At 36.1% G+C, this 27,140-nt stretch overlaps 1 protein-coding gene across 6 annotated transcripts in view; it reads left to right on the forward strand.

The window, feature by feature from the left end:
* LOC143255917 (uncharacterized) overlaps window positions 1-23,622 on the forward strand; it is a 38,257-nt gene extending 14,635 nt beyond the window's left edge. For 2 of the 6 annotated variants that reach the window (XM_076512344.1, XM_076512339.1), the window contains exons 2-3: window positions 16,405-16,813; window positions 21,020-23,622. In XM_076512344.1, the coding sequence (XP_076368459.1) occupies window positions 16,458-16,813; window positions 21,020-22,565 (1,902 nt within the window). In that variant the 5' untranslated portion in view covers window positions 16,405-16,457 and the 3' untranslated portion in view covers window positions 22,566-23,622. Of the gene's footprint in view, window positions 1-7,768; window positions 9,097-12,491; window positions 12,635-16,404; window positions 16,814-21,019 lie in introns of all 6 variants that reach the window. The other 4 variants (XM_076512343.1, XM_076512342.1, XM_076512340.1 and 1 more) reach the window with 4 other exon arrangements.
* The last annotated feature ends 3,518 nt before the right edge of the window (window positions 23,623-27,140 follow it).

A 27,140-nucleotide genomic window follows, 5' to 3' on the forward strand; every position in this document is an offset into this window, starting at 1 on the left:
ATTACTATCAGATATAAAACGTCATTTTTCTAACGTTTTTAAATTTTTCTTTTTTATTGCGCCGATTAATTTGAATCCAATATCGATGGATCTTTAATTACTGTAATAGTAGGCAAGCTTAATAGTTGACGTGTCAGAATGCGAAACGAGGGTTCTGGGGTTCGACATGTTATGTCACTAAATGCGATCCTCACTTTCAGCTGTGAGCGTGTTATGTATAAAAGTGGCAGTCATTTTAGTTATTTGTTTCAAATACTCCGGAAAACCCTTGTGTCGGTGGGTGCTGCTGACTGCCTTCCCTCTGATCCGAAGTTCCAAATTAGGGGCATTTATACCTGTAATCTAAAGGTTTTTAATTTTACTATTCAGGCCATTTGTGCGTAAGGTATTGTTCAAGTTGAAGATCTAATTTCAAAACAGCGACGGCCTGGCATGGTTAAGTGGTCAGGGTACTCGACTCGCAACCTGCGGGTTCGAGTCTATATTCCACCGAAGATGTTCGCACACTTTTAAGCGTGGAGGAGTTATAGGTGGCGATCGATCCCATTATTTGTTGATAAAAGAATAGCCCGAGAGTTATCGGTAGGTGGTGATGACTAGCTGTCTTCCACCACTTCTTCACTGCTAGATTAGGGACGACTAGCGCAGATAGCCCTCATGTAGCTTTCCGCAAACCAGTGAGACCCAAATAGCGCGATACAAAACATAATAAAATCTAAATTACTATACTTCATTTTATCGTTACACCTATTTACCCATGACTAGGAGACTTGTGGAAGATGTGAGCGTCTTATTCCGTCCTGTACAGGTCCGCCGGAACTACTCAATGTTAGCTATCGGACCATACAAAGATCTCTTGACCATTGTCAAAACCCGCAAAATAAAATGGTATGGTCACGTCTCAAAGCCATATGGCTTGGCAAAGGTCATCTTGCAAGATATCGTGAAAGGAAAAAGAAGAAGAAATTGAAAGAAGAGGCGGAAAAAAATGGAAATAGCTGTTGGTAAAGTCGTTAGTGGACCCTGAGTGTTAAGGAACAAAGTGAAGTGAGATGGTACTGCAAACATATATTTTATAGTTTATTAATTATTCGTGAATTTCTTGTGCATGACAAACACTTATCAAAGTTCATGGGTTCTATACGTACTGCTCATAAACACACCTTGCTGAATTCCCAATTGATAAATTTGTTTTACTGATAATGATAAAACAAAACAAACAATAGCTTTTTAAGGTCCAACACCAGCCGAATATTTTTGTTAAGATGTTAGTTCACGTTATTGTTAGATAATTACATAAATTTCTTAAATTTTATATCACCAGGCAGATTTTTGTTTTATTTAGGTAATATCCTCACCATAATTATTGTACTGTTTCTTTCTTCTTGTACCACTAATGATGACATTAACAACAGTGGACTATGAGCTTTGTGATACAATTCATGTTCTTACATCTGTTGTTGTAAAAGATCAGTAACCTTATATTAGTTGTTTGTGCTACGATAAACTCAAAAGCAGCCCCACGTGGATAAAGTATGTAGAGTTTAAAAGATCAAATTAAAAATATTTTCGTATGTTTTTTAATACGTTTATGAAATTCGCTGTTGCAGAAAATGTATATATTTGCTAAAATTGTTGTTTACTTTCGTTCAAAATATGACTTGCTAGGTCACACTAGACTATCATCTGCTGTATCCACCGTGGGACATCGAATCATGAATTTCAGCGTTATAAGTATATAAACTTACCATTGTCCCAACGGGGACATATGGATTAAGACAAAGTTTTAGCAACTCGTTTTTTTTTTGTTCTTATGTATTACAATATCGCCTTTTAGTTTATTATTAAACATGATGTTCAGAATTAACGTAACTTTCCTAATATTAAAAAAGAAGCAACGACAAAAAACAAAACAAAACAAAAGTATACGAAACCATTTCGATCTTTTTACTTGGATGACATCAGCTACTAAACCTTTAGGGTTACTTGAACCGTAAAACTAAGGCTATAAGTAATCACATTACATCACAATTCACTTTTAATTTTTAAGGTTATGCTTAAAAGTCAGGTTTACTAAAATGTCCAATCCCATCTCAGTTCATACCAATAAAACTAATTTAAAACGATTTTTAAATTCAACTAAATATTTATATCGCTTAGAGTTAATAAATTCTAATAAAAAATCTAAACAAATTATAATCCTAGTTTTATGAAAATTTATCCGTTCTGATGTATATTCTATAACTCACCATAAAACCAAACAAACTTGTTTCATTCCCCCTCGAAACAAGGTCTACTTTTGTTACATCGCTATTCCACGTAGCGTTAATGAACTATGAATTTGGTGAAACAAGTCTATTGAAGTAAAAGTAGCGACTTTAGACCTACGGGCCCGGCATGGTCAGGTGGGTTAAGGCGTTCGGCTCGTAATTTGAGTGTCGTGGGTTCGAATCCCGATCGCACCAAACATGCTCGCCCTTTCATCTGTGGGGTATTATAATTGAGAGTCAATCCCATTACTTGTTGATAAAAGAGTAACCCAAGAGTTGGCGGTGGGTGGTGATGAGTAGCTGCCTTCCCTCTAGTCTTACACTGCTAAATTAGGACGGCTAGCGCAGATAGCTCTTGTGTAACTTTGCGCGAAATTCAAAACAGACTTTAAATCTCTACGCCATCTTTTCTTCACTGAAATTCACGTTTGGTGAAAATAAATTCTAAATAATTACTTGCTCCATTTATACTTCACATATTTAAATGTCGGTTTACGCCAGAGACAAAGGTCTTATACAAGTACAGTGAGCTTTCGAGGACAGTTTAATATTCTCAAGCTTACTATTCACAAAGATAAATTATATATATAGTTTCATAAGAAATGTGTCGCTAACTGACCTTTAGAACGTATTATTTTAATTAGTGACGTTAATTCAACATTACAGAAGTTGTCGTACGCTGCAGAAAATACCGCAAGACAACGATTATCAAAATAATAATGGCAATTTACTGCGTGCATGTATTAAGAGCAACAACAATAAATAAATAAAAGTTTGGGTTTATAAAGACATGTGGGTAGCGTAGTAAATTATTTCATTCTTTGTTTGGTGTTGGAACAGTTATTTGCATACTTTTTTGTAGAGTTTTCACATATTCCTAATCCAATCATCCACTGAATCACTTATCCACAGTGTTCCGCCATGTTCTTTGAACCACTTATTTAATTTAGGATATTCTCGAATGTTGAAAGTTAAATTCTATTTCCATGATAACTTGTGCAGAGTGCTGCATATGAAGCCATATCCTGTTTGACGCAACTATTTGTATGCCTTTTTTTTTTCCTATTAATGTCTCTATTGTTAATTCTTTTGAACATTTCTCTTTACTTCTTTCTCATTAGAACACTTTTTCTGCTTGTTTTGGAATTGTTAACATGAAAACTGTTTGTGTGCATCTGTTTCTGTTGATCACTGCTCAATTATTAACGATTAACTACATCGTTGAGATTAGGTTTAACCTGAAAAGTTTATTTAAATGAATACGTCACAGATACTTGTATAGAATCTTAATTAAATAAAGTCAATCATTTGTGGTATATTAATATAGCATTGTGTAAGCATAAAATGTTAAAAATATAGACTGTATAATTAAGTTTTGATGATAACTACATGGAAACGTTTTTTTTTTTTATCAAGTGCATACAGCCTGTACATGTATAGATCGGTTTTTATGATAACTGTATGAGAACGTTTGGTTATCAAGTGTATAAATATTGTATAGATATGATTCTGAAGTAATCAAATACTCGAGAAAAGGTATTTATTTAGAATCAATAGTCCCCTTAGCAGTACAGAAACTGGGATAGTACTGATTCACGTATCCTCCAGATTTTCCAAAATGATATTTTTGCTTGAATACGTAAAAACAAACAACAACAACACATATAGTCCAATAAACTGTAAACCAGTTTTATGGACAACAAGATATTTGATACACTAGTGCTGAGATTGGTCACAGTCAGAGTAAGTAAAGAATCTCACAAAAGGATGTAGAACATTTTAAGCCCTGTAGTTAAGAATCTAGATTTTAGAGCTGACGAGCGGAGGTTGAAAGAGGTGCGATACACACATACACACAAAATGTTTATTTTAAGCAGCAGCTGCGTTCTAAAAAGTAACTCAGTATTTTATTGCGAATAGTGAGTTCAGAGTGCTTCTGGCGCCTGGATGCCTTCCTTCTGGTCTAGAAGTCCAGAATTAAGCCTTAATAGCTGTGTTATAAGTACAAAATGTATCTAAAACTGTTACCCATATTGTGTTAAAATATTTAGTAAAACAGTTTTCAGCTTAAAAATAGTGCATATTTATTTGTTCATTTTCCGAAATTATGATACAGAATAGTTCCAGACCTGAAGTCAGATTGAAGAACTACTTTGAACACAGGACAATTTCCGCGTATGAACATTACAATATCATATTTAACTACTACGAGGGCTGTTCAAAAAGTACGCGGACTGACGTTATAAAACAAAATGTACTTTATTTAGAAGTTACAGGTCTGGGCCCCCATCAAAGTACTCTCCTCCCCAACGCACACACTTATCCCAACGGTGTTTCCACTTGTTGAAACAGTCCTGGCACGCTTCTTTTGTAATGTCCTCCAGCTCCTTCGTCGCATTTGCCTTAATCTCGGGAATCGTCTCAAATCTTCTTCCTTTCAAGGGTCTTTTGAGTTTGGGGAACAAGAAAAAAATCACAAGGAGCAAGGTCAGGTGAGTAGGGGGGGTGGGGAAGAACAGTGATCGAGTGTTTGGCCAAAATCTCACGAGTTATGAGGGCTGAATTTCGCAGCAACGCGGTGCATCTTCAATTTTTCGGTCAAAATCTCGTAACAAGATCCAACTGATATCCCACACTCTTCAGCAAGCTCTCTGACAGTCAGACGTCGATTTGCCCGCACCAGGGTGTTGATTTTGTCGACGTGTGGGTCGTCAGTTGACGTGGAAGGACGTCCAGGACGCTCATCATCTTCAATGGACTGTCGACCATCCTTAAAACGTTCATGTCACTTGAAACATGCCGTACGCTTCATAGCAACAACACCGTAAGCCGTGTTAAGCATAGCAAAAGTTTCAGTCGCATATTTTCCAAGTTTAACACAAAATTTCACAGCAAGTCGTTGCTCCTTCAGGTCATTCATTCTGAAATCCGCCAAACGAAAAAATCGCACTTCACTTAAAACCGCGTAGCTAATACACAAATGAAGATATCTGCAATCGGGAAATGGCGTCATAATCAGCTGATCTGTGCAAACCTAGCGACACCAAGCGGATTCCCCTGAAACCAACTGGAGCCGCGCAATTCAAACAGTCCGCGTATTTTTTGAACAGACGTCGTATGTTTTAAGTTGAGCCACATGGGTTAAAAGCATGCACCAGACGTCACGGAAAACAGCATTAGACTTTTTGTACTTTTGTTTGTTTTAGAGCAAAGCTACTTTGGATTATCTGCTGTGTCTATCACTGGGAATAGATTCTTGGATTTAAGCGTACTGTAAGACTTTTCTGGTGTCCCACCGGAGGACCAGTACTATATAGTGAGAAAATAAGACAAATTAAAATACCAATATCAAAAAAACCTAATTCAAGATAATTGCCAAATCAAACAATGTGTTTACACATTTCTAAAAACCTTTCTCACGTCAAACACTGGAAGATAAGGATTAAATACAACTTCAAAACCATTGGTACTGAAATCTCATTTACTCAATAAACCCACTGACGACATTTCACTTTTCTTAGTAACATCAATATTTATATACTAAAAAAATGTGAATTGGATATCAAGTGCAGGTAATTAAAAATAAAAGATAAATAAGCACATATTAAATCTGAGGGTCTCGGGTTCGAATCCCCGTCCACCTGAACATGCTCGCCCTTGCAGCCGTGGAGGCATTATAATAATGTGACTGTCAATCCCACTATTCGTTGGTAAAAGAGTAGCCCAAGAGTTGACGGTGGGTGGTGATGATTAGCTGCTTTCCCTCGAGTCTTACACTGCTAAATTACGGACGGCTATTGCAGATAGCCCTTGAATAGTTCTGCGCGAAATTAAAAACAAACAAATAAATACTAGGCCTACTGCTGAACTACAAGGGGAAAAATACGTTTTTCAAGTTAATTAATTTGTGTGTTATAGAGATATTTCGAGCAGCTGCTATCAAACATCTATTAAAAATGTGTTAATAAATCACCTCGCATTTTTAGCGTCATAAAAATAGCATAGCATGAGTTAATCATACCACATATATGTTCTCGTTCCTTCTGATATTTAAAATATATCCACATTCGACACATGATCTTTCCCATATCATACTCTTAACCAAATAACTCGGCATATTTCACCTCCTGGTGACAATGTTCATATTTACTTTGTTTGTTGTGTTTTGTTTCTTGAATTTCGTGCAAAGCTACACGAGGGCTATCTGCGCTAGCCGTCCCAAATTTAGTTGTGTAAGACAAGAGGGAAGGCAGCTAGTCATCACCACCCACCGCCAATTCTTGGGCTACTCTCTTACCAATGAATAGTGGGATTGACCGAACATTATAACGCCCCCACGGCTGAAAGGGCGAGCAAGTTTGGTGTGACGGGGATTCGAACCCGCGACCCATGGTTACGATTCGAACGCCTTAAACCACCTGGTCATGCTGGGGCCCATATTTACTTTGAACCAATGTGAGTTCGCCCATTTTTAACTTTTTCCCCTGAAAATTCAATTTTTAGTTTCATTTTGCGTGATTGCCGTCTAATTACTAATTTATATAGTAAGTACAAATACATATTTTTGTCATCTTAAACTGCAGAAAAAGTTCATGTTGTTACCAAGGAATCTTCAGACATAATTTAATGCGATGTTCATTTTATAATGCAATGATTTCATGTAGATAGCGTTAGTTTTCTTGTACAATACAGAAATTCTATATGAATACTTTATTTACTCACTTGTTTGTTTTGAATTTCTAACAGCATTACTACCTGCGCTAATTGTCCTAATTTTGAATTAATAGACTAGATGGAAAGCAGTTAGTCAACACCAATCACCGCTACCTCTTCGGTTACTCTTTATCAACGAATAATGGGACTGATCGTAACGTTATAACGACCCCATCACTAAAAGGACGAGCATATTCGGGGAAGGGAAACGAAGTCGAATGCCCTAGCCACCTGTTTATGAGAGACATTTGATTTATTGTGGTTTTCAGTATTATATATATAATGTGCATCTCACTTTGCACCGTGCGCTCAACTGAACACTATGCACGCTTATGATTTATTTTTATGGATTAATTAGGTTAATAAAGAAGTTTATTCAAATTAGAATGGCTGTTATTATATATTATAGTAATTAAAGACCATTAAATGCATTTGAACTGTCATCGATTCAAAATACTGAGGCTCCATATTAACTGATTTATTTCTTCATAAAATTTATCAATTTATTCGACATCTTATAATTTCGAAACTTTTGTGCTAGGAGTTATTTTCCTTCGTATTCGGTTGTAGTCGATTTGTATTAACGACAGTTTATAACTTCAATGTTGTGATTTGTTTTACATTCAAATTGTGTTAAACCTTTTTTTTTGTGAAAGCCGATCATTCTAGTTGTGTTGTGGTTATTTATTATACGTTAAAATTTTCGATTAGTAAACGACCTTTTTCAATTTGAACTGAAGTAATTTTTTCCTTAGGAAAACTGACCATTTTTTTATTTCTTCCAGAATTTTCGCTTAAGCTGCAAGAGACTTACAGTTGCTTCTGATTTTAAACTAATGGACTGGAAGGAAGGCAACTACTCAACAGCACTCACCGCAGCTCTTCGGCCATCCTTGTATGATCGAATAATGAGATTTGACCCTCATTCATATAATGTGTCCAAGGCTTCAAAATGAAGAGCGCGGTTTTACAGCAACGAGTCAGGAATCTTAAATAAGAGGATTCGCAGTTCGGGCACACTTCCAACTTCGCTATTCTCAAGAACGACGAGTCTAATGGTGATAGTTCTTTGTACTTGAACTTTGGCCTCTTTGAAATAGAGAAACGTTTGGTTGTTGAATGGCTTCTTTAACCCCGTAATGCTGAAATTATGGTTGGTGCCGAACGTGGCTCTGTGGCAAACTGCGAGTTTAGTGTCGTTAACATGAAAAATAAAATAAATAAATATCACTCCGAACTTCACCTCTCACTGAACCTCTGAAATCAGTTTTTCAGAAGCTTAATCTTTAAAATCTGTTTAATTATTTAAATATTCTGTAATAGCCCATAACAACCTAATTTCAATATTTTAGCCAATTAAAAAATGTATAAGTACATAAAAGTAAATTTTTGCTCTTCATTTAAAATTTCTTTCACTTGTAGCTGTCCAATGAAAATCGTACAGTCATCGTGTACATGTGACGTAGTGGCAAGATCTTAGAATATACGATATAATTAATTACATAACAATTGTCCCGTTTACATTAAGGTGAAATAATCTAATGGGTTGATACAAGAACTGATGAACGTTTGCTTCTCAGACATTATGCATGAGATTTCAAATAGTGAGCTTTGATATGGATGTCTCCCAGTGGGAGTTTACGAACTTATGACGCTAACAGCTGGGCTTCAATTTCCGCAGTGGACACAACAGATTGTCCAATGAGGCTTTGTTCTGAAACAAACAAACTGAATTGAACATTTTCAGTTACAAGACAAGAGCTAGAAGGCAGGAAACAACTATGTTTGAAATTATACCCGTACGTAGTTGTACAGAGTTTAATCGATTATATTATAGCATCCGCCACAAGATAGAGATCGAGAAAAACATTTCCAGTGTTTCAGGCAGTGTCAACCTCTAATCTGTCGAATTTAGCTTCTGTTTAAAGGTTGGCTGCAGCATACATTGTTTGGAAGCATGTTATTCGGTCATACAAGGGTAGCCCAAATTTGGCGGTGAATGTAATTGGCCAGTTGTTTTGTCTATCTGTCCAAAATTATGGGACGACCAGCGCATATAACGATTGAGTAGGCTTGCGCAAACAACCAGAATCAAATAATAATTTCTTCATGCGTAGGTCGTTGAAATTTTGTGAAAAAGAAATTCAATAGTAGCTTGATTATTAGCACTAAATTATACATGTAAAAATAACTCTAAAGAACAGTTCTCGGTTAACTATCTGAATATTTTCACTCTCGTATTTTGCTGACACTTCTATACCTCACAGTTTGAACATTCAATACTCATATACAGTGGTGCCTCGGTTCTCGAACAATTCGGTTTTCGAACATATTGTTTGAGAAAAAAATGTCTCGGTTGTCGAACATAAACTCGGTTCCCGAACCAAGCTGTCATGGCCCGAACCCCCGAAATAACCCGACTGATGACCCGAACGACCCTTCGACCATTTTCGGCCCACGCTAAGCTTGCCTAAAACATTTTACCCGCACCTGTCGCTCATTCCACACCCCCGCTAAAATCTGCTGTGAACGTTCTCGTTTTCCTTTTTGTTTTTTTCTAAATATTCTGATTAAATAAGCCACCATGGGGTCAAAGAAGGATAATAAAAGCAGCAAACCAAAAAGAAAAGTTGTTAGAGCCACAATAGAGGTGAAAAAAGATCTCATAGCGAAGTAGGAGATTGGTGTTCGCGTGTCTGACCTTGCTGCACAGTTTGGTATAGCGAAGTCTACAGTCTGCACCATACTGAAAAATAAAGAGGTGATCAAAGGAGCTGATGTTGCAAAAGGAGTGACAATGCTTAAGAAACAAAGATCACAAACAATGGAAGAAGTAGAAAAACTGTTGTTGGTTTGGGTAAACGAAAAAGAGCTGGTGATAGCATTTCTGAGACCATCATTTGTGAGAAAGCAAAGCAGTTGCATGCTGACCTCCTGAAAAATACCCCTGGAACGAGTGCTGATACAAGTGATGCCTTTAAGGCTAGTATGGGGTGGTTTGAAAATTTTAGGAAGAGAAGTGGCATACATAGTGTAGTGAGACATGGGGAGTGTGTCAGTTCTAACAAAGACGCTGCTTATAAATTTGTTAGGGAATTTAAGGACTATGTAGAAGCTAAGGGTTTTATTCTCCAACAAGTGTTTAACTGTGATGAGACAGACCTCTTTTGGAAGAAAATGCCAAAGAGGACTTACATCACCAAGGAGCAGAAGTCACTGCTAGGACACCAGCCAATGAAGGACAGGCTAACTCTATTGTTATGTAGTAATGCAAGTGGGGACTTAAAACGTAAGCCTTTGCTTGTGTACCATTTGAGAACTCGAGGGTTTTAAAGAAAATAATGTCCTGAAAAGTAATCATTAATGTCCTGAAAAGTAATGTCCTGAAAAGCATGGGTAACCAGGCAATTTTTTATGGAGTGAGTCCATGAAGTGTTTGCCCCAAGTGTAAAGAATTACCTCACGGAAAAACAGTTGCCACTCAAGGCTTTTCTTGTGATGGACAATGCACCTGCTCACCCACAAGGCTTGGAGGACGGGTTGGTGGAGGAGTACAGTTTCATTATGGTGAAGCTCTTGCCCCCTAACACGACTCCTCTCATTCAGCCCATAGACCAGCAGGTCATATTGAACTTTAAGAAACTGTACACCAAAGCACTGTTTCAAAGGTGCCTTGAAGTGACCTCTGACACAGAGTTAACCCTCAGAGAGTTCTGGAAAAATCATTTTAATATCCTCCATTGCTTGAGGATCATAGACAAAGCCTGGAGAGAAGTGTCTTTGAGGTTCATGAACTCAGCCTGGAAGAAATTATGGCCAGACTCAGTAGCAGATAGAGACTTTGAAGGCTTTGAGGCTGAGCCTGTTGTCGAGAATATTGCCTCACTAGGCAAGTGTGTGGGCTTGAATGTGAGTGGTGATGATGTGGAGGAGTTGGTGGAAGACCGCAACACTGAGCTCACCACGGAAGAACTCCAAGACCTTCAGAAGGAGCAGCAACAGAAGGCAACTGAGGAAGTGTCTTCAGATGAGAAGAAGGAAAGGGAGGATGTTTCTAGTTCACTAATCAAGGAAATGTGTGGAAAATGGGGATAGTTACAAAGTTTTGTGTAAAAAATTCACCCTGACAAAGCTGTAGCAAACCGCAGCATAAACCTTTTCAATGGCGATGCCATGTCTTACTTCAGAAACATTTTAACATGCAGGCAGAAACAAACCTCATTAGACAAGTTTTTAATATATATTTCAGAGTACCGGACATTCTTGATACAGAGTACAAGAAAACATGTCGCTTCTCTTACGTCTATTCATTGTATTTTACACACCTTAACTCCATAAATACTCGAAAGCTGTATCAGTTGTAACGTTGACTGGCCCTAAATAAATAAATCTGTTGCACTCTTATGTTTATAAACACTTACTTTTTAAAACAAATACATATTGCACAAAGGATTAAATGTTACTTTTATAGAGTGTAAAAACTCGGTATACTCATTTTCTCAAAAATGTAGATATTAACTTTCATGTATCTGGTGAATTATGAAATACATTGTATCTTTGAAATCTAAATTTAGATATTTCGTGTTATAAGTACAGTATATGGCTTTAATCAGTTTATGAGTTGTTTTTTTTTTTTTGTTAACGTGTGTTGGAATAAAAATATCAATTCACTCTCAGGTTTTAGATATAGAAAACTGTAATTTCTAAGACAGTTAACAGATATTTTTTAAACGTTAGCCACTTAGAAATCTAACATGGCTGCCATTTTCGAAGATGATGCTCGAAATTCTCCACTAATATTAACTTTTGACATAGAAATTGATAGAGCTGTGTGCTTTGAATGATCCTAGTGTCTAATTATATATATTTCTTACCATACTAAAGTGAAATCTACCATAAATAAAAGCCTCTTGTATACTTTTGATGTCTTCTCAGTATGTGTTTATGTCAGAAAGTCCCACCAGCTATATAAACGGGAGGTTTTAGTTATAGGTTCACTAATCAAGCACTTTGAATCTACAACCTGATATTTTTGTTTTCTATTCTATCGAATTGAATCAAATTATTTGTATTTTTGGACAAAAATGTCCAGTTTTGCGTCATTAATAGTCGTGTCTGTACTTAACCTGTTATGTATTATGACTACTAACTTTTTCAAGATCTATATATAAGCCACCATTTTCAAACAGTTACGGACACTGACTTTTGTAAACATGTTAGATGCCTCATAACTCACATTCCAGGTTTGCCATGCAAATTTCTTACCTTTGTTACAGAAGACAAACGCAATGTTACAACCATTGGAGACATGGAAAAATAGGGCTCTTACATGTTTCCGTAGACCCCATTGAAGAGACTGTGTCATATATTTCAATCCATCGTAAATCTTTATGGCTATAATATGACATTCTCTAAACAGATCATTAAGTTTTCAGTGACATTTAATCTTTTATTGCGATAATTATGTTTGCTGTACTTATTTCATCCATTTTCTCTGATTGAAATTAGAGCAGCTCTATCCCAAAGAAAATTCTGCCAGTTTGTTTGGAAGTTGCTGTTCTCTTGGATTTCCTTCCATTCTAGGACTTTGTTCCAGAATTCGGGCTGAACTCCTGATACACACCAACTCAACATCAATTCTTTTTTGTTTGGTACAGCATAATTTTATTTACTGAATACATCTTGTCTGGTATAATTACACAATGTCTAAGATATATGTGTTTGCAGGATATTTATTAGTACTGAACTATCTCTAGCCATAGCAACTGCTTTTGGTTCAATGTTTGATATTGTCACTTCAGCTTTATCTCCATTAGCTGATACTTCTAAATATATATTAAGCTTCTCATTCTCATGAGAGAGAGACAGAAACAGGCTGATTCTCATGCAAAAATAATCATACAAACTGAATTGTCTGCTCAGATACGAGATGAAGAGTCGAGAAAACACTTCAGTACTTTCACGTTGAAACTGTTAGCAATTGAAAAATGTGATCTTATTTTTATTATTCTTGAAGGAAGAGACCGTCGTGTATAGTAAACAATATCGTTTGCAAAGAATTGAGGTGTCTGTTGAGATAGCACCTTACGAGCTACTATAAAGTTTGCTTTTCTGAATGAATGAATATGAAAATAGTTCCATGTTAAAAATAAGATACAATAACTGAAATTGTGGATTATTAGTTTTCTATCTTCCACATCAGTCCTCAAAATTGATGACTTCTTATTATTTGGATTCTGCCTTTATAAGCATTTATAGACAGTATGCTATATTCTGATGCAAATTTCATGTTTTAGTAATTCTTACAATTTATAGGAATGATTCTGCAGTACCAGATGAGTGTGTGTTTTTCTTATAGCAAAGCCATATCGGGCTATCTGCTGAGCCCACCGAGGGGAATCGAACCACTGATTTTAGCATTGTAAAACCGTAGACTCACAGCTGTACTAGCGGGTGGAAGTATCAGGTGAGGCTATCTCTCCACCAATAAAGACACTGGTCTATCTACTACCTTCATGTACTTCATCGCCAGTGCAGCCATACCAGTGTTTGATCTTCCAAATATTAGCATAAACTTATTATCTCTGTACAACACTGGCTAATGTCATTGGATTTGTTTGACTAGCACAAGGAGTGACTAGTCAGCAGATGACTGGCTTCCGTCATAGATTCAAGAATGTCATTGCGAACCTGATTTTATTAATGTCATACTTTGTGGTAGGAACAAAATGAGCCTGTTCTTAAAGAAAAAGCAACAGTAATAAAATATTGACTCCAAATGGTTGGTACTGGTGGAATATTTGGATTATTCTTCATGAAGTCCCCCGCTGGTACAACGGTAAATTTACGGATTTACATCGCTAAAATCAGGCGTTCGATTTCCCTCGGTGGACTCAGCAGATAGCCCGATGTGGTTTTGCTATAAGAAAAATACACATATTCTTCATGAAACAAACTGGTTGAAATTTGTTGAAGGATTTAGAAATCTATGGAATGTTTTTGCAATCCTATCTCTCATTTCGAGTGGTTATTGCACCTCACTTTTATTTTAAAGACTGAGATGTTGGAAGACAAGTTCACGAAAAATTGTGTTAGCTCTAGTTTCTGTTGAGCTGTGGTCAGTGTTGTCCAGTCCATTTAAAATAACCCTTTTCTCAAGATTGGTAAACACACAATTCTGTCTTCTACACACTGCTATAATACTGATTTTTTCTAAACAAGAAGATATCGTTAACCATCTGTCACATGAAATACTGATCCAATTCTCATATAATATGTCTGTTAAATGTCTTTTCCTGTTTTAAGTAATTGATGCCAATGTATAAAGTAATGGACTTTTCACGATCTTTGGGGTGGCCGTTTCTTTTTCCATTTCTTTATACTTTAGGTAACAGTTGTACTATAACAGCTATGCAATAAACTCGGTATGATTTGGGTGCACCATGTTAAAGATCTCATTTGGGATCTGCGCCATGCAAATAAGCCAAAGAAGTGCTGGTGTAAAGGAATTTTCAACACATCCTTGTGTAATCTATTTTTGGGTTGTGATCAAACATTTGTTGTCGCACTTTATCAGCAGATTGGCGAAGAACATTACTGATAAACTTGTGACAAAGATGAAGCTATATCTTTTTGAAGGCAATGAGTAGATCCTGTTCTTTTTGATGAGATTCTAGCAGCGGCATGTGAGATAATATCTGGTTCTTTGACCTTATTGAATTCAGATCTGGTTATTCAACGTTCAGTTGTTCAAATCGTGACTTACAGGGGCTGGCTAACTCTCCACAAGGCCCAACATGGCCAGGTGGTTAGGGCGTTCGACTCGTAATCTGAAGGTCGCGAGAACGAATCCCCGTCACACCAAACATATTCGCCCTCCCAGCCGTGGGGGCGTTATAATGTGACGATCACTCCTACTCTTCGTTGTTAAAAAAGTATCCCAAGAGTTGGCGGTGAGTGGTGATGATTAGCTTCCTTTCCTTTAGTCTTACACTGCTAAATTAGGGACGGCTAGTGCAGATAGTCCTCATGTAGCTTTGCGCGAAATTCAAACCAATCATTAACAGTAAAGTTCTTCATATCCTTTTCTTATTTCTTGATAATTACTTTGGCTCGTGCTCTGTTATGTATTTCTACTAAGTATGCAGGATGGTATTGAAACACTTGCACTACGACATCTTCACCTCTGAGTTTTTCATCACTAAGCTTTCTACTACAATGGTTTAATCTGCTGTTTAGATGTATGGTTGTTACTTTGTTTAAAGCAGACATTAGGATCTTTTGCTCACATAAAAATGTTGTTTTTTGTTAAAAATATATTTACTTTGCTATGGTTCTCTTCTTTGTTTCTTACAACAAATAACTTTCTTTTCTGATCCATTTGTAATTTAGTGTTATTGAACATAGGTTAGTTTTGATGATACTTTGACCACTGTCTTTCTAGTTGTTTCTATATGTCATTGTCTACTCTAGTTTGGTTTAACATGATTGGTAGCAGAGCTCCGATAGCACGTTATTACACTCGTCTTATTCTAGTTTGTAAGAACCTAATGTTTAATTAAGGTCTTTTTAATCCTGTTGACAAAGGCAGCATTTACTCCATCATGTTGACTTTTTATAAGTGAATAATACTAATTAGATACTTATAAGGTAAAATACTTTACTTTTGCGATACTCTATACTCAAAATAACGTTATTTTAATGTGAGATAAGTACTGTATGTATAGAGAAATGGGCAACTATATCTATATCGACAACCTTTGTCATTATCAGTGATGACGAGAAACCCACTTGTTGAGAAATTTATATGCAAAAAACGGCTCGTTTTTTTTTTTCTGACGATGACCGAAGAAGGTCGAAACGTTGTTCGCTCTTCTATGTAAAGTGTTTTCTCAGCCCAAACGAGCCGTTTTTTGCATATAAACCTTTGTCATTACTAATTACAATTTGGACACTGGATAATTTTTGTGTTTAATGTTTATTGAAACATCGATGAATATATTACACTGAATATCCTTTAATACTTGAATACCCAGCTAATACTGGTTTGAATTAAATCATTAAGAAAGCTGACGAAAGTAATTTAGTATTAAATATTTTTAGAATGAAAACCTTTAGAAGTTGAGTATATACATTCAACTTACAAAATATTTTTGACCAAGCCCATACATCAATTACATCGGCTTAATCCGCTACAGTTTCACAACCATTAAGTTTAATTATAAAACTTTTTTCAGTTTTTGGTAAGCTACTACTAACTAAATGTTATACAGTGTATAAATGATATACAGTGTGTATCATTTTAAATTTAAAAGTACTTATATATTGAATCTGTTCCTTAGACAAGATGAATGTTGCTTTTGGAATACAAAATCGTTTACAGCGTTATTAATTCTGTATATCACTTTTCTTACCAAAACAGATTCTTCTCCAAAAGGTAAGCTCCAGTCAAAACACTTAGTTCTCCTTAGTCTTATGGTCTGTTCAACTGGCCTTTTCCTGACTTACCGATATTCTAACGACGTCCACTCATCATATCGGCCTCATCCACCTCCAAAGAAACATGATCATCCGGGATTCCTTGTTTTTTCTAACAGCTGCCATATTCCAGATTTAGATCCTTTCCACTACACTGTAGCTAAGTTTGTGGAGTCTGAAGCGCTTCTGGACTGTACTAAAGACTACCCTCCGCTAACGTATAGCACAGGAAACGTTGTCAAAATTGACCAGAAGGTGCTTTCCATCATTGCTACTAGATGGCAGAACCAGAAGTTGACATGCTGTTATAGGGAGTTGTATCGACCACAGATGGCTGATGATAATAAAGTGATGTACGTATTTAAAATATGTACACAAATATTTACATAATCTTTCAGTAATATAGATGTGGCGTTTACGTGTTCGTGCTCAACAATATAGTTTGTAACAGTATAGTAAGAAATAATTTCGTGCATATTATAATTAAAATACATTATTTAAGTTTATATTTATTATAATATAGAATTATAATGTTATCATACTCATTCAGAAAATAATTGCACTTCTTATTGTTATATTATGTACGGAGGTCGAGTACATTACAGTAAAACGATTTTGGAAACACAACAAGTCGTTATAGTTCACGTTGAAACGGCCAGTCACATCCTAGCTAATTACCTTGAATCTTGACAACTGTTCTGCATGCAGCACAGTGTCCATGGCAAAAGGATCTGCTTTAAGCTAGTCATGTCCAAAGCACACCTCTCTTCTCTGTTTCATTTCAATAATTCATCTTATGCACAAGGACAACAGTTTTTAAGCGTACATTTTAACAGCCTATTGAACAGAAATCTTTAAGTACTACATTCGCTGATATGATAGGTATATAAATACACACACACACACATACATATCTTCTTATGGAATATCACAAATACTGTTTCATTATCCAATTGGTTGAAAAATGCCACAGTTGAACTGGAAGATATGGCAGACTTATCTAGGTGATCCTATCCCATAATCCCCTCCTTTTCAGATGGAGATATCTTTTATTATGTTGCATACTTTTGCCTGGTACACGAAGACGGTTTTTGTCATTTCCTTTCGTGTTCGTGAATTTTTACTTGCTACAAGTTGCTGCACTTTACTTACCACAACTCGATTGGCTTTTGGAATTTCAAACAAAGCTACTCGAGGGCGATCTGTGCTAGCCGTCCCTAATTTAGCAGTGTGAGACTAGAGGGAAGGCAGCTAGTCATCACCACCCACCGCCAACTCTTTTACCAACGAATAGTGGGATTGATCGTAACATTATAACGCCCCCACGGCTGGGAGGGCAAGCATGTTTGGCGCGACTCGGGCGCGAACCCGCGACCCTCAGATTACGAAGTGCACGCCTTAACGCGCTAGGCCATGCCAGGCCCACCACAACTCGAAGCCGCATTGTTGCAAGTGTTCTTGTGAATAGTTCTTGTACCCCAGATTGATCCGTTTTCCTTTATTTTCCAATGTTATTATATACAACGTATATTCCCGTTTTGGAAACTCTAATTCCCGATCTGAACGTATGAATATTATGTATCAGAATACGCAATTACTTAATGAAGGGGCCAAAGTTAATGTTTACACTAAAAGTTGAAAGAAAACTCAATTTATTTAAACTATCTTCAATAAAACTGCTTTTTGTTGAATTAAACATAACATTTGTAAACTTTATCAGTGGCTTCCTTTGCTACTTTAGAATATAAGAAAAAATATCGCTAAAGCTGACGCGTACGTGACATTTTACTGTAGTCAACAGATCTAAATATTCTGATTCTACTGGTGTAATCTGTTTAAAAAGTTAAAACACATTTAACTGCAACAATTTAACTCTTACCCTCTGTGTTGTATAACTAATTTTTTGTATGCGTCAAAAGAGTAGTGGAGTTTCGTGTTTCACGTGATCAAGGTGTATGTTATTAATACAGCGAAAACACTTTCATTCTTACCTTTCACATCATTTAATGATGGTGACCAGTGTACGCTGCTGTTCGACGTTAAAATCATGGCTAATTTAAAGGTAATTAAAATGAATGATCAGTGAAGTAAACTGGACTTTTTTCACCAAAATTCCTCTAATGAAATTTAACTTTTTTATCTGTGTTTACATTTTAGATAATTTGTGAGTCTGTATGTTAGTTTATCTTTGTTAAGTAGTTCCATGAATATCAGCACGAATCACATCATAAGCTAAAGACAGGACGCCTAGGGCCCTGCATTATAAACCCTGACTGTGGAATTCTTTAACCGTTTTTTTTTTTTTAAATTTCCAAATCAACCAAAGCAAAATATATAAATTATGATATGGTATACTCTTGCGGGATCGCGAGGGGGCGCCACCATATCGCTTCAGGAACTGATAAGAGTGCCGCTCCTATATTTTAAATCTCTGTTATTTTGTACGTTACTTCTTAACACTGGAGTGATTAACCGATAATTTGAAACACTTTATACAAAACTAAAAATTTATCATTAACTGAAATACCTTTGAATTTATGTGCACTGCTGTTTTACAATAATATACCTCAAGCAATGGTTGTTTGAATTTCTCATTAATTAATAAATATGGTTACTACACTGAACGAGGTACATGATCAGCAGCTCTGTCCGTGTCGAAAAGAATGAGGGAGATTATGGTGAACTCCAGTTTCTCCATCTCTAAATATAGTATTACGCTGTTCCAGTTTTTTTTTTTTTTTGAACTTCGCGCAGAACTACACGCGGGCTATCTGCGCTAGTCGTCCCGAATTTAGCAGTGTAAGACTAGAGGGAAGGCAGCTAGTCATCACCATCTACCGCCAACTCTTGGGCTACTCTTTTACCAACGAATAGTGGGATTGAACGTAACATTATAACGCCCCTAAGGCTGAAAGGACTCGCCTGTTTGGTGTGATGGAGATTCGAACCCGTGACTCTCCGATTGCGAGTCGAACGCCCTAACTAACCTGGCCATCCAGAAGGTGTGCAAATTGCATAATATACATTTTATTTGTTTTGAATTTCACGTAGGGTTACACGAAGGCTATCTGCGCTAGCCGTCCCTAATTTGGCAGTTATCATCACCCACCACCAGCTCTTGGACTACTCTTTTAGCAAAGAATAGTAGGATTGACCGTAATATTATAATGCCCCCACGGCTGAAATGGTGAGCATGTTTGGTGTGACAGGTATTCGAACCCGCAACCCTCAAATTACGAGTCGAGCGCAGTATTTTATGTATTTAATTGTTAGTGCTGATGTGTGTACCTTTATTTTCATGGGGTTTCATCAAAGTTACGATTAATCGTTTTACCTCTGAGAAGGCTCGCCAACAGGGAGAGGATAGGGGAACTCTGAATGAAGTCCGGTTATACCGTAAAGTACCTTTAGAGTATATCTTCATTTAATCATAAAAAGCACAGTGTGACTTTTACTTGCATATAGACGCTTAACATACTAAGGATGACTTAAATAACAATTTGGGTAATAATTAATATATATTTGTTGTTACTTAAATTTTTCACACTCACACTTTCAGCTGCTATGATTTTTGCCTTGGTTACGAGCTTCTTACTGTCCTAGTTTATGATATTCTTTTTAATAAGTTCTTAAAGATGTTAAAAAGAGAAAGGAGCCCCGGGGACGAGGATGTTTACCCCTGCTGGCTCTCGACATTCCTGCCTCTAAGTAATTTTTCTCTTCAAATACGACTATTTTAATTTTTTTATAACTTCACCAGGACTGTGAATTGCTCTTTATGTTTTAATTTCTGAAGTGACTGTACAATATTCTGATAAGATGGTCGTCTTCAGGAATTGCAAATTGTTCCCTCTCTATTGAAAGTTTTTCATGGGATTGTACAATATTATGACAACAATTAATGGCTTGTAACAACTTCTTCAGGACTGTAAATTCGTATCTTTTATTGTTTTTGTTATATTTTAATAAGGGATAGTTACAATATTATGATAACAAACGAGGGCTGTAAACTATTATCTTTGTAATAACTTCATTGGGTCTGTAAATTCTTCTTTGTTTTGTTCTTATCGAAATTTCTGAAGGGATCGTTTAATATTATGATAAGGAACAAACCTATCACTTTAGTAGCAGGCTTTTTCAGGAATACAAATTGTTTCTTCATTAGTATTACAGTTTCTGACCAAACAACTTCTCCAGGGATTGTAAATATTTGCAAGTGTTTTCTGTAAAGGACTAAATTCTATTCTTTTTGTGCGTGAAAACTTTTCAATGAAAGTAATCTATTCTTTGTGCAAATACTTCTTGATGAATTTTAAATACAATACCTTCTTATTGTGCACAAATGACTCTTCCATTAAATTTATCTACTAACAAAATAATTTTTACGAAACTTCCTTCGTATGAGTTATTCCTTGATCTTATTATCTGCTGAGTACATACGATAATGATAATAATATCTCAATTCACAGTTGTTTTTTGTAAAAAGTATTTAGTTTCACTATCTTTGTGAAGTATCAATGACAGGTTTTACAATAAATATCATATTCTTTCTCTTACAGCTTTTCTAAAGAGTGTAAAACATTTGAGTTAGAGGCCACAGTGAATCTTGAATTTTTAAAGGTTGAATGCAGCGTTCAAGGAAAAATCGTATATACCAACTTCCACAGTTTCATTATAGAGAAGGAAGCTGTAAGCAAACGATGCGAAGAGAAATTATCCCACGTTTCTGATAAACGGTACAGCTTACTAATCCTGGGCATCGATGCTGTATCTAGACTTAACATACATCGGCAGCTTAAAGACACTGTGACCTACCTTAAGGCTGATATGAATGTAACTGAAATGTATGGTTATAATAAAGTAGGAGACAATACCTTTCCAAATTTGATCCCAGTCCTCACTGGCTACAGTGAACATGAACTCTCCCAGGTTTGCTGGAATAAGAATACACCTTACATTGACAAGTGTCCATTCCTGTGGAAAAAGTTCGAAAACCAAGGATATCGGACACTTTATGCAGAGGATGCACCTCACATCTCCACCTTTAATTATCTCAAGAGAGGTTTTTATACCCAACCCACTGACTACTATCTACGTCCATTTATTCTCGCTGCAGAGGATCAACTTGGAAGAGAGAAACCACTAAACTGCTATCTTTGTGTTGGGCCCAAATCAGAAACTGAAATAGTCCTCAATTGGATGCAGGCCTTTGTGGAACAGTTTCATAACCAAACATACCTAGCATTTGGGTGGATCAACAGTTTAAGTCATGATTTTCTTAACTATCCAGCTAAAGGTGATCACTTCTATTACCAATTCTTCAAACATCTCTATTCAAAAGGATTACTTAACTCCACCATTGTTATTCTTCTCAGTGATCATGGTATGAGGTGGGGAGGAATCAGGTCAACATATATTGGTAAACTTGAAGAACGTTTGCCAACTCTGATGTTTTTCTTTCCCAAGTCTTTCCAACAACAATACCCTTCAATAATGGAAGCCATATACTACAACACCCATCGATTAACTACTCCTTACGACCTTCATGCAACTTTAGAGAATATTCTGAACTTCACTGGGAGTTCTCGACCTGTAGATGTTCAGTCTGTTCCCTCCCAGCTCATTAGTAACTACAGTCAACGTGCAGTGTCATTGTTTAAAAAGGTTCCTAAAGAGAGGGCATGTGAAGAAGCAGCCATTGATGAACACTGGTGTACTTGCATTCAATCACAGAAGATTTCTCCAAACAGTACTGAGGTGTTTCCTGTTGCAATGTTTTTACTCGAGTCGTTAAACAATATTGTGAAGACCAGCAGTGATGTATGTGCTTCTCTCTCATTAGTTGTTGTTCGATCAGCACGCTACGTGGCACCTAAAGACCATCTTCAAGGAGACAAGGCATCTCATATTCATGACTACATATTGACTATTCAAACAAGACCCGGGGGCGGAATCTTTGAAGGAAGTGTACGTGTTGTACCATCAAAACAACATTACGAGATTCTAGGGGCTATTTCTAGATTAAATCTTTATGGAAATCAATCACACTGTGTAAATGATGCTAATTTAAGAAAATACTGTTATTGTAAAGAGCAATTACATTAGGTTTCCTTCAGATAAATTAAAGAAAATGTTGAATGTAACTTGTATTAATGCCAAATAAACACACTCTTATATCATATAGTAAATCACGAGTATAAATTAAAAATTCTACCTTATCTCTATACTGTGATAAGGAGGAGCTAACCTTATATGACAACTGACCAATCTTTCCTTACTTTATAACAGAATAACCAACTACAACTAACAATTAACCAATTCTTCTTTGTTGTATAATAAAATAACTAACCTAAACTGACAATTAACCAATTCTTCTTTGTTGTATAACAGAATAACCAACCTTAATTAACAATTAACCAATTTTTCTTTATTGTATAATAAAATAACTAACCTAAACTAACAATTAACTAATTATTCATTACTGTATAACTGAATAACCAACCTCAACTAACAATTAACCAATTACTCATTACTGTTTAGCAGAATAACCAACCTAAACTAACAATTAAGCAATCTTTCCTTATTGTAAAATAGGATAACCAACATAGATTAACAATTAACCAATCTTTCCTTATTGCATAACAGGATAACCAACCTATAGTAACAATTAGCCAATTCTTCCTCATGTTGCAGAAGTACCAACCTATTTTATCAATTAAACTACTTCCCATTATCATGCTTGAGATATAAAACTTTAACTTGTTTTATTACAGACAACTTTCAACCTAGCCCAATAAGTAACAATTTTTGCCTTATTGTACTGCAGGAGTGACAGTGTTTTCTTACAATTAAAACATTGTTCAACAGTAAAATGATCTTCTTGTATTATAGTTGAAGTTCAGCATTATCAGTGATGTATTCTTTACAATAACTAATTACATAAAACATCATTTTCTGTTGTATTGTACAAGTGCTAGATCTAATTTAATAATTGATATACTTTCTCAAGTTATGGTGTAAAATATATTTATTTGGTTTAACAGGAAAATTGTTTTATTTTGCTGTAGAAACAATTCATTCGAAAATCAAACATTTGATTTGTACTATAAACTATAAAAGTATCTATTTTTGTAATAAAAAAAAAGTCATTATTCAATACAACAACTACTGGTCTAGTCCAAAAAAATATTTCTGCTTGTACATAATGTTGTATTATATAAATTACAACTGTAGTCCAAAGATTTTCCTTCAACTTGTTCATTTTATTGAACTTTATACCTTGAAGTACCAGTTCAGTCAACAACTATTCTTTACCATGTACATACAGTTATACTTCATAACTTGAAATACCAATCTATTCAATGATTTTTTAAAACTTGTACAGATAGTATTACTTTATAACATGAAGTACTAATCTAGTCAGTGATTATTCTTTAACTTGTACACACAGTTATACCTTATAACTTGAAGTACTAATTTAGCCACTTCTTGTAAACAGTTATTTTGTTTTTGAATTTTGTGCAAAGCTACACGAGGGCTATCTGAGCTAGCCGTGTAAGACTAGAGAGGGAAGGCAGCTGGTCATCACCACCTACCACCAACTCTTGGGATATACTCTTTTACCAATAAATAGCGGGATAGTCCATCACAATTTAACACCCCTATGGCTGAAAGGGCGAGCATGTTTGGTGTGATAGGGATTCGAATCCGTGACCCTTGGATTACGAGTCGAGTGCCTTGATCACCTGGCCAAGACAGGCCATACATAGTTATAATTTATAACATGAAGTACTATTCTAATCAATGATTTTTCTTCAGTTTGTACACATTAGGATAATAAATATAGTTACAATTAAGTTATCTAACTGATTAAATATAGTTACAATTAAGTTATCTAACTGATTAAATATAGTTACAATTAAGTTATCTAACTGATTAAATATAGTTACAATTAAGTTATCTAACTGAAAGTGACTCAGAGTAATAGAAAATCTTTCTACAGAAAGATTTAAAAGAAGTGGCAAACATAAAGGTTAAAAATCAAGGTTAGAGCTTTAGAAATAAGTTCAACTTTCCAGTTGGTGAAGGATTTTAAAGAGATACAGAGAAACAAATACAAATGATTCTATCACGATTGCCCTTCAGAAAATGACACTGTGCAGCATCAGGGGTAAACCTGCAGACAGTACATGTCTAACATAGTGCCGTTGTTCAGAGTTGTAGTGATGGCATGGCAGTAAAATGTGGTTTATTGTGATTTGTCACACAGACCACATGTTGGTGCATCAGTCCGAAATAAAAGAAAACGATGAGTTAAAAACTGACCAATGAGTAGCTTAGTTAGAACAACTTCCTCCTTCTGATCCTTATGGAAACAAGATGGCCAAAGTCCAATAGCAGGTTTATCTGGAAAAGGTTATCACGTTGCTCACTCCAAGTTGACTGCCAACTGGTGCATAACCGATTCTTGAATACAGGACCATCATCCATGTATGTAACAGGCATGGCAGTGATAGTGCCAGAGTAGACAGACTTAGTTGCAGTGTCGGTGAGCTTGTTCCAATGAAGACCAATGTAACCTAGTATCCAGAAGAACTGGATAGAAGTAGATGTTAAAGATAAATGGGCCAATCAAATTTGAATATTAGCGAGAATAGGTAAGAACTAACGTGAAGGGATTCCAGGGCCAGTAGTGAGCTAAGCGAGTCATTATAAATAGTACAATTCAAGTACTGCTTAGCTTCTTCATGATCCAAGGTAAGAGAAATGGTGTACAGTTTGGCAGTGAATACAGAAACTTTAGAGGGAAGTCTGTGTGTAACCACTGAACCACAACAAGCCATGACAGAGCCCACAGAGTCACCTGATTTCAAACCATCTGTGTATATGGGAATGGTTTGCTTTGTTTTGAATTTTGTGCAAAGCTACATGAGGGCTACCTGCATTTGTAATCCATAATTTAGTAGTGTAAGACTAGATAGAAGTTAGCTAGTCACCACTACCCACAGTCAACTCTTGGGCTACTCTTATGATGAATAGTGGGATTGACCATCACTTAAAATGGGTAAGAGCCATTATAATTAATGGAAAGAGGGTGTATTTCACACTTGTAGGCATCATACTCCTTGCCACTTCAACGAGCGCATGTCAAGGAACCATGACATGATGTATTTGAGTGACCGAACTGCTGACATTGGAAACACTTCAGAGGGTTCAGAATATATGGTCACACTTTGAAATTAAGATAACCTGCCTTGATGATGGTAGGTGGACATAGTGATGAAAACATCAAAATTAGGACATTGGTTGGCATCACAATCTCATCTTTGGGAGTGGAGATATGTTTCACTGCAGTACCTACTTGGGTGGAGAAACCAGTGAGGATCTCTGAATTGGGAATGTTCTTCTAATCTCTCTCAACAATAACTCCTCCTGACTAATTCAAAGTAGCATGGAGAGTAACTTTGATGGGTATATCCTCAATTGCCTTTAAATGCAAGACAAGTTCACTGTGTTTCCACCAAGATGTCACCAGAATGTAGCTTTTTGACGGACTTAGGAGTGTCAGCAAGCCCATCTAGTTCCTTTTGAATAAAAAAAGGGAGACATTTGCCCTAAAGATTTGTCTGATAAAGAATGTTATATCAAAAAATGAGATACAGGTGTTTGAAGATTGTTGTTCAGTATCTTCAAGATGTGGTTGTTTACCAATGGTTTGTTTTTCACTATTTTATTTATATTTTGATTAGGGAAATTCATAATAAAGAAAGAATATTTCAGTACCCACTAAACCCACCCACCATGGAGTCCTGCAAGGGGATGCACTACAATAATAAATAAGGACATTGCAGCAATGCCAGGGTTTCATGAGCACTATACCCAAACACCAACATCAGACACAATGTCCACAACACCTGTTGAGAACATCCAACACTGGTACTTGGTTGATCCTAGACCAAGTGGACCAGCAACTTACCCTGGGGCCCACCCTAAGGTCACCTGTCTAGAGGAATTCAAGGTAAAAGTGGTATCTTAGGGTTGGACCCCTCAACTACCAGGATCTTCTTCTTCCCTTCAGGGATCACCATGCACAGCAAACACGTGGGTGGATGTTTAGATCCCAGAGGAGCTAAACTGAAAAAAAAGAACCTTCTCTGAGAGGTCCCCTCACCATGTACATGAATCTACAGTGAGGGGGGTAATCTATGGAAAAAAAAATTGAGTCCCTGAAAGGGTTGAATCTTTTTTACATAAGAAAAAAGCTGAAAATTCCATTAACAGAAGAAAAGAGAAAGAGTAACAGTCAGCATAAACAAAATACATGAGTGATAAATAATTCTTATATGAAAGAAAACGTTTCCTAAACTACAAAGTTGTGTGTGATATTACAAATATGACATACTTGTTAATTAAATATTTTCCAACAGTAAAATGTAGTAAATAAAACCCAGTTTAATAATGTATTCTCCAGTCAGTATGATGCTATAAAATATCCCTCCAATTACTTAAATCTTACATTAACCTTCATCAAATAAACTTTGAACTTTTGTTTCTGATATAACTTTAGCACTAGTCAGTCCCTATATAAAAGCCATTGTGCATGTTATGTCAAGTAATGGTTAATTTATTGAAATAGAAGTCATGAAAGCCAAAAAGTGTTTATCCAGAAAAACTAATTCG

The sequence above is a fragment of the Tachypleus tridentatus genome, chromosome 7 (assembly GCF_004210375.1).
Source record: "Tachypleus tridentatus isolate NWPU-2018 chromosome 7, ASM421037v1, whole genome shotgun sequence".
In the NCBI taxonomy this organism is placed as follows: domain Eukaryota; kingdom Metazoa; phylum Arthropoda; class Merostomata; order Xiphosura; family Limulidae; genus Tachypleus; species Tachypleus tridentatus.